The sequence below is a fragment of the Centruroides sculpturatus genome, unplaced genomic scaffold, assembly GCF_000671375.1.
Source record: "Centruroides sculpturatus isolate CEXI.00-Female unplaced genomic scaffold, Cexi_2.0 scaffold1190, whole genome shotgun sequence".
NCBI classification, from domain to species: domain Eukaryota; kingdom Metazoa; phylum Arthropoda; class Arachnida; order Scorpiones; family Buthidae; genus Centruroides; species Centruroides sculpturatus.
Genome location: NW_019385792.1, coordinates 154,863 through 164,571, shown reverse-complemented (window position 1 = coordinate 164,571; position 9,709 = coordinate 154,863). Strand labels below are relative to the sequence as shown.

At 25.0% G+C, this 9,709-nt stretch overlaps 1 protein-coding gene across 1 annotated transcript in view; it reads right to left on the bottom strand.

The window, feature by feature from the left end:
• The window catches only part of LOC111642161 (synaptogenesis protein syg-2-like), an 84,119-nt gene that overhangs the window by 33,180 nt on the left and 41,230 nt on the right, over positions 1-9,709 (bottom strand). The window contains exons 11-12 of the mRNA XM_023388448.1: positions 9,356-9,414; positions 8,232-8,475 (exon numbers count right to left, since the gene is read on the bottom strand). Of these exons, the coding sequence (XP_023244216.1) occupies positions 8,232-8,475; positions 9,356-9,414 (303 nt within the window). The remainder of the gene's footprint in view (positions 1-8,231; positions 8,476-9,355; positions 9,415-9,709) is intronic.

Below are 9,709 nucleotides of genomic sequence, written 5' to 3'. Positions count from 1 at the left end.
GAAAAAAAATATTATATGGAATTCAACGAAAATGAAAATTTGCTTGATAATTCAACTACGCTTGTTGGAGAACAATAAAAACACTACACTCAACAAGCCACCAATAAAACTCAACTGCCTAACCTATAACAAAAGTCTCCTTTTAATTTGTTTTTAAAAAAAAGCGCTTGACAAACTTGCCCCGCATGCCGAAGTTACCCCGGTCTCCCCTATATAAAGTTCCTACTCAAATTTTTGTTTTAAATTTCATTAATTTCCCTGACCATTACGTGCTTTACAGTATGGCACACTGACAAAAACAGCATTTGATTTAATATGCATTTAGACTATATACTATTGAGCATATTATTATTATTATACACATATGCTATCGCTTCTCCAGATTTTTAGTTATTTTTTTCTAATTAACAGCAATAATATTTTTATAATTGCTAAATTATTAAAACTAAAAATTAAATGTTTTTATTAAATTATAGTAATTTATTCTGTTATTAATCCACAACCATGAATCTATATGGCTTTGAAAAAAAAAGAAAAAACAATTATTTATTTATTTTATTCATTAACATATCTAGTATAATACATGTACAAAATTATATATTTATTAAATTTATTCTTTAATAAATTTCCTGAAATTTATAAAATATTAATAAAGTGAAAAAATCAGAAATTGTTTTGTTATACAATTAAAATTATTAAAATGAAAAATGATAATTTTAATTTGGATGGTATTATTTATTTATTAATTTTTGTACTTTGTAAATTTTCGAGGAAATTTTGTGCATGCTTAGGAGAAATTTTGGGTCTTGAAAATATTCTGCACCCCTTTTCATAAGTTGTATTGCACCACAATACTTCTTGCTGTCTGAAGAAGGTTACACTTAGTCAAGCACATTGTCAGCGAAAAAAAAAAAATCAACAAAGTAGCCAAAAAGGGAAATTTCCGGACTTTCCATGACTTTTCCGAACACTAATGAAAATCCCTGACTTTCCACGTGCGTAGGAACCCTGTATATATATACTTTTACAGCTTTCCTCATTTATAATTCGTATATTTATTTATTTATTTATTTCTAAGTAAATATATGCTAAAAAGTTGTTGTTGATTTACAAATAAACAGGGGAAATAAGAAAGCAAATAAATTTATCTGCATAAAATGTATTTAAGTAAACTTATAAAATTTTTCGGTATGCAGCGATAATACTTTAACAAATTGAAAATAGATTTCTTCTTAGCGTATTCTGTATAGATAAATAGATATTCGATTATATCCTTGTTTAATTCTCAATGTCGGCAAGTCACGTGACCTTCGTTTCTCTGAAGACGTTCCAATAATCATGTAAAAAATATCTTCATAGTTAATTCGAATGCAGAAATAAAGACCTAAATTTTATCTTAAATAGTTTTTTGTTTCTTCTTCGTCTACCCGTAAGACTTCTTATTCGCTTAGGCTCCATTTTATTCGAAAGAAATGACGTGAGTCCTCGAAAGTATTGTAAATTTTGGTCGGCCTTTCAACTAAAATTTTACAACAGTTTTTCCATTAATAACATAAAATTAAAAATAATAATCATGAATAAATAAAATAATGACAAATTGAAAAGGTGTTTTCAGAATCGTTTTTTACTGAACGGAGGGAATGTTCAGTAGACGAAATGGCAGGGAAGGGCACCACTACAAAAAACGAAATTAGACATATCTTCCATTCTACTTATTTTAAATAAAATTAAGCAGTAAAATATACGCAAGGGAGTAATCTGCATTAAATAAGCTTCAAAATAATGCATAAAACTTAATTGTCATTCTTCTGTTCTACCTTAACGAATTATAAATAACTTCGATTTTGCGCGTATTCCGTAGGTATATATGTATGTATGTATGTTTAATATATATAACTGTATAAATATAGACATATAAGTATAGATGTGGTCGAAGAAAGAAAATCACTAGGTTATAGAAGAAATTATATCATTATTGTTATTTTAAATGGAAAGAATGAAAATATCATTAAACTAAATTACATTAAATATTTATTAAGTTAAACATATTAAAATCATTGAATCCAAACAGAATTCATGAGAAGTCAATATTTAATGAAATTTGTTAATGTGCTAATATACAGTATATTTCCATTTATCCTTTTATTTGAGATATTGAATACATGTAAAAATATTCAACAGACACATATATAATAGATGTACACCTAATGTACAGTACCTATACAAATAGTTTTGCATATATTTATACTGGATTTCGAAATAGTAATATATTATTTCATACATATTGTATAATATAGCTAAGTATCTATTCATTTCTCAACATTATTTCTATTTATGTGACAGTAGATTGTATTTGACTATACAGTCATTGCAAAGTTTAGGGTTTAGCGAAAAAATGTATAAATTATAGTTCAAAGCCATATTATGTTTCTAACATTATTCAGATATACACTTATCTCAAAAGAACTTATATATAACATTATATATATGATGCTATTTTATCAAATTCATTTTTACTACTGTATATAACATAAGCTATTTTTTCAGAAATAACACTCAAAGAACAGATAAAAGTATAAGAAATAAAAAAATTCAATACCAAATTCACTACTGAGCTTTCATTCATCAATAGTCTACAAGTGTAATCATCAATTATTTTTGATGAAAGTCCGTTTTAAAAACTTGTCATACCTCCGCGGTCCGGCAAACTTTATCAACGATTTCTAGTCTAAAACCATAGTAACTTAAAAGTGATTTTATTTTATTCAAATAAATTAAAAGAAAATGAATTCCTGAAAAATAAAACACGAAATTTTTAAAACAAACTCTTTTATTCTAACTGTGTTTATTCGTATTGTTTTTTAATATAAATAATAAAAAACAAAACCTAGTACAATTTTATGAAAGTTCATGCTTTGGTGTGAGTAATGACATTTTTTTTTACTTTGGAGTACGTGGCTAAACTTTGGAGTGTAGTTGGTACAACCGATTCTCAGCAGACCATGGAGACAGATAAGTGCAAGTAAGTCGAGATCTAAATTTATTCTTTATGAAGTTCATCTTCAAAAATACTGCTTCACATATATACATTGAGCCAAACACTGTACATAGTTTTATGGTTAATGTTTTTTGTTCTGTGTATTTACTATCACACATAATTAATCCAAAACTGTTTACATTAAAAATTATTTAAAACTGTATAGTTATTCTTTAAAATAAAGTCTTCCTTAAATTTAATTATTTCCATCTTTAAAGCAGCTTTATTACATTTAAAAAACGTTTGCTATTTCGCTACTTCATAACCGTTGAATGGAAAACTGTTTCAAAATTTATGCAAAGTTCTCTCTTTTATTTTTCTTAATCAGCAAATCTTGTTTTGAATTCAAAATTAAGTTTCATCACGATATCGGTGAACTGATAATTCATTTTCCTCACTGCCGATGGTCCTTTGATACTTTGAGGTCCGGAAAAATGTTCAGATGCGGATCCGGCTGTCATTTGGTGACCCCGGGTTTATACTCGTAATAAAGAAAAAAAAATTAATAACTATTGATGAACGATTCACGCATTTTTACTTTCCCAACTGTTATATACAAAAGAGGGAAAGTATGGCGATCAATGATAAAATGACCATCCCAAGATTTTTACATTTTTGAATTCGGGGACCTTGAAATGTCGAGAAATGCAATAATACGTGTATTTGCGTTTTATTTTCTGTATTTATGGATGATAGTGTCTGCATTTAGCGGCACAATTTTTTTCATCCACTTTAAAGTTTAATAACTTCTATGTCTTTTGTGTGTCTTTTCTGAAATTTTGCAGGAAGATTTGTGTATTAAGGAATTGGTGCTATTAAATTTTGGTGGTTAAAGGTCGACAGAGTGAAGAGAAAAGTCATCTCAAATGGGGTCGGACTTAATAAAGATGTTACTGGTAAATAGCATTTACAATTTTTTATAAAACCCATCCCTGCCCTCAAAATTAAGCTTTTTGCCATTTTATAATAATAACAATATAAAAATTGTTCTTAATAAAATATCATAACAGATGGCGCCGTACACAATTTTTAATGCTGTTGTTGGAAAAGTTAAGCAATTCACTGCAGGATTGATAAAAAAAAAATAATAATCAGAAAGACGAAAAATGACTTTCCGAAAACATAAATTATAAAAAAAACACAACATACAGTAAACAAAATTAATATTAATATAATACACAAGATATAATAGTTTAAGTTCTATTATTAGTTTGAATTTTTAATTTTTCAATAAAGATATTTCATGAAATTAAAAAGTTAAAAAATAGAACTAATGATTTCTTTGAAAATCTCTTTCTCGGGATTATTAAGAAAATATTTACTTTTAAGCATTTAAATAATATTTAACCTAGTTTAAGTCTACATTTACCTTCCTATTACATTGTTTACAATATAGTTTGTTAATTTATAAGTTAATATGTCCTTTAGTTATGTACAGCATATATAATGAACCTAAAATAAACTCAGGGCTTTATAGCTTTATATATCATTAAAGTTTTCTGTAGTAAACAAAGGTGTGAATAAGTACAGTACAGTAAATCCAAAAATTATAAATGAATCAGAGGTAAACGCGAGAATCAAAAACCAATTATTCTATTCTAGCAGAGTAGACAATTATAAAAAAGAATGTGCAGAAAGATATTGAAATAATAATGCGTTTAAAAATTATTTTAGTACGTGAGAATATTCCATTAATTCAATTTTGAGTTAAAATTATTTTACGGTTAATGATTCCAGAAATTTTTGACTTTTATTTTTAAATCAGTTGAAATAAAAGGACTTCTTTTCTATTAATATTATTTTCTGCAAGATAAAATATGATTGATTGTGTCATATTGTCATAATCGCTTCAACGCAACGTCCAAAAATATAAATTAATTCGCATTTTAAAAATTCCCGTCATTTTAAAGTTTTTAAACATAGATTTAATTTTATTTAATCTATTAATTACTTGATTTACCACATTATTTATTTAAATGAAAACTGTTGTAAATACCAGCTGTTGCGGAATACCAGCAAAAATATTTAATTGCCATCATTACCACGAATTGCCTCACGTTAAATTTATGATATTGTTTTCGTTAATTTACCGATAAAAATAATTATATTCATGATATTGCGGTTAACATTATCCTTAAAAAAACTGCCATTGGTTTCTTTCCATAAATTTTGTATAAATAAAATTTATCGAAATAATGCAATTTTGTAGAAGTGATTTAATGAAAAGGTTAAGATACTTATGTTAAAATAAAATAATTCGTTAAAGTATAAGATATTTAATTACTAATTTTAATAAAGCAATTATATTGTTATTAAACACAATGAAATATTTTAATTATTTAATTATTATTTATTATTATCATCATCATTTAATTATTATACAATTAAATATTAATTATTTATAGAATGATTTCTGTATAAACTTATCATTAGACAATAGAAGAAAAAAATAATATATGTATTCTTTCAGATATCTAAAAATGGTGTCATAAGAATACTGAAAAGTGATTAACTCAATCAATCAATCATCTTTTAGATACTGTATAGACGCGAAATAAGCCCATGCTCTTATATATATATGTGAAGATTGCTTATTTTCGAGTTTTAAAAAATGCTTATAATAGCATTCTCTTATGTATGCCAGCTTGCTTTGGCTTATAAAAGCGCTGCATTGTTGCGTCAATGTAAAATAATGTAAATGCATTGATAAAGGAACTATTCAGTAAAGTGTGGTAGCTACTATTAAAAACAAAGGCCAAAATAGAAAAAATACTTCCGATACTATAAAAATTTATTTTAAAAATTGTGAGTTTTTAGGTAGTTTGCACAATATAGTGACGATTGTGCCTCATCTACAAGAGCATGCTCTTATGTGCGCAGAGAAACAATAATTATATATTTAACTAATTTTTATTGGAAATTTATCATATCTTTCTTATATTCTTCTCATAATTTCTATTTCTATAATGCTCTCCAATATACAAAGAAAATTTTTCATTTAACTTTTTATGCACTATCCTCGAAAATAATTGTGTTTGTTTAGTTCCTTAAATATTTCTGCAATGATGTTATAATACAATTATTTTGTTATCTTAAGAACAATCATCTGCACGAAGTAATGATGTGTAAATAATGTTTCAAAGGTAATTGCATAATCTGAGTTAATATTAGAGATAAAATGAAAAAATATATACATTAAAATAGTTAAGTTTTATTAAATCTACATAAGTTTGTTTTCTTTAACTCTCTTTATAGCAATTCAGTTAAAAACGATTTAGTAATTTAACGTTACTTATTAAATTCTGTATTCTAAAACATGTAAAATTAAATTGTGTTAAAAATATTATTATATTGTTTTAATTTCTACCCAGATGGATCAGCATTAAGTGTCTGTAATATAAATAATATGAATTAGATATTTACGTTATGCAACAGATTATGTGAAAAGAAAAATGAAGCAAAATCTGTTTCTGGAAGTAAGGAAAATATATATACCATATTCTCTATAGTAATATTATCAAATTTCTATAATCTAAAATTATTAGAATAGAGAGTGGCCCAAAAGTCACTTAATCATTCTTTGTCTTATGTTCCTGGTACATTTGTGTATATTGTTTTATCCTCAGTTTGTAATTTGTGTATTTTCTTCTTTTTCAAAATTGATAAAATTTGTACTTACAAGCTCAGAATTCTTATTAGAAGGACAATCGTTGAAAATATTTAGTTAGATCGCTTTTGTAATACAGTAGAACCTCGATTATCCGGACCTCGATTATCCGGATTATTCAAAATAAACAAAAATTTTACGAATTTGCTGATTTGCACTTGGCGAGTTANTTAAATGATATCAAATTTTTTTATGAACTCTTCAGCTTAATTATCGAGAAGAAGGTAATAGTATCAAATAATATTACACAAAGTAGACTTGATCAAATTATTCAAAGTAGTAAAAGAAAAAAAATTTAAAAGTTGCATTTTTTTTAAAGAAAAATCCAAAGTATTTCTTAAAACCATCTCATTAATGAAGCGCAATTTAGATGAGAATGCAAGACCAATCCATGTATTTCGTGAATATTACAGGAAAAAATGTTGTAAAAAATTATTTTTATTTTACATATTTGTTAATTTATTTTCATCATTTCAAGCTACATTAAAAAAATAAAAGATTTTTTAAATGACCTGTCTGTCGTAGAATTTATATCAGTCTACATTAAAAACAACAAAAGTTACATAAAAATTAAAATAACAGAATTGTAATTTATAACAAGAATATAGTAAATTTGTTTTTCATGCAATTTTCTTGCAGACAAACAAAATTCATTAAAATTTCGATGTAAAGAAAAGCAAACAAAAATCCTTCAACAAAAAAGAAAAGTCAAAAAACCTATTAATAAACAAGTCAACAGAGGACCTATCTGTAAATATAAAAACTATTAGAAACTGGGTTAGCATCGCAAGAATAAGGTTTTTTGGATATTAAGGATTAAGGATATTTATTATAATATTTTTGTACAATAAACAGTAATAATAAGTATTATTATTGTTTATTGTACAAAAATATTATAATAAATATTTGTATATAAGAGAGATTAAATTTTTTGTGTGAAAGCAAATTTTCATCCCATGTTATTAGATTTCAATAAAGTATAGGGGAGACCGGGGCAAGATCGGCATGTTAAGCTTTACTTAAATTTTGTTATATCTTCTTATAAACTTTCTTCTTTGGAATTGTTTCATTTTAGCATTCATTAGTAGCTAGCATTATTTAATAGTAGAAATTAACGTTTTCTATGAGGGAAGTATTATACAGAAATTAAAAATACTTTAATACTAATATTATTTATAGTTTCTTCTGTGTTTACGAAATTGTTGAAGACTGATCTCTGAAAATTAACGTCCAAAACAAAATCTATACTTATCTAACGAAAGCAAGAAACATAAAGACTCAGACAGAAAAAAATGTGCCTAGTTGAAGTTGGACAGATCACACTAGACTAGATGGTTAGACATCTAGTGTCTTTGCATTCAGTTCTTACCCAAAGTTAAACACTTTTATTTATCTAAGTTTTGATTTCTTTTTTCAAGTGAACAAACGTATTATGTACTAAGATTTATATCCGTGGTTTACTTTATTTATTGAATTTAATTTGACATATAGAAATTATCACAGAATTATTAAATAAAATTTACTTACATAATACTCTCAAAATCAATTGCGCCTCTACTGCATTTGGAAAGACATTAGATTTTGCTTGACATACGAAACGGATTCCGTCATCTGATGGTTTTACCACAAATACGATCATACTTTTCACGGATAATCCCCCATGACTGGCATTAAATATCTCTTCGTAATATTCTACTTCAGTTCTATTATTTCGTAGCCACATAACTTCTGGTTTAGGATTACAACTACCAGTTTGACACGATATCGTCACCTAGATTATAAACAATAAAGTTTTAAGTAAAGAATTGTATTGCAAGTATGTCAATTTAAATATATGTTGATTTTAAGTTATGTACTGTTATTCAAGAAAATAAACGTATTTTATTATGAAATTAAAAAATTTCGTTCAAAAGCAAACAAAAAGCGAGATATAGGAGAATCTTGAAAGTTATTATGAAACTAATTACTATAAATAAATTTCATTTTATTAAGTGTAAACCTACTTGAACTACAAAAGTCCAACATTTTTAGCTATTTAGAAAGAATTAAGATAATTTTAATGAAATAAAACTTAAACTTAACCATTGTTTTAAATTATAAGTCATTTCTTGATTAAAATCATTAGATTATAGGAACTTATTTCAAGTAAACCGAAAAAAATACTTTCACTATTTTCTTCATTTTGCTATTCATTTATAATATTCAATAATCTTAGTAATAATAATAATAATAATAAAGCAATTCTATTGAATATCAATAATTTTATTATTTTTCAATATCTAAGTTTTCTTATTTTTTAAATTTTAGAAATAATATCAAAATTGATTTTACACTATTTCAAAACATAATTTAAATTCTATTCAGTAACAAAAGCTAAATAAATAAAACAGATAATTGAATTATAAATTATTTGTCAAAGTTGAACAATTTTCTTTCAATAACAACATTTTTCATTAAATTTTCTCTACTTTTGGAGTGATAAAAGGTACAAAAAGTAACGAAAACTATAATTTGTGTGTTACTATTTTTAGTATATTTAAAAAGTATTCGTTAAGAATCTTAATTTTATTTTATAAAACCAGATTTACTTTAAAATATTATTTATTTTATAATTTCAATAAAATAATTTATTCATAAAAATACGTTCTTACTGTTTGACTTTCTTTGGGATTTTGTGGATTAATCGAAAGTAATAATTTTTCTGCTGTAACTGAAATATAAAATAATATTAATATGAATACAAAATTCCATCAGATCACAGGCATATATAAAAATAATTTTTTAAATTTTGAAATAAAAGTATTTTAAAAGTTGTAAATATTATTGCATATATAATTGATCTAATTATACTGTATATATTACGTGATATATGACAAATATCAAGAATGTATTAATATTAAATAATATATAAATAATTTCATAAATTTCAAAACTTTAAAAGATGATTTTTACTAAGTTTAGAATAGATTGATATTTTTTGTAAAAATAATTGTGACTCGAAGACG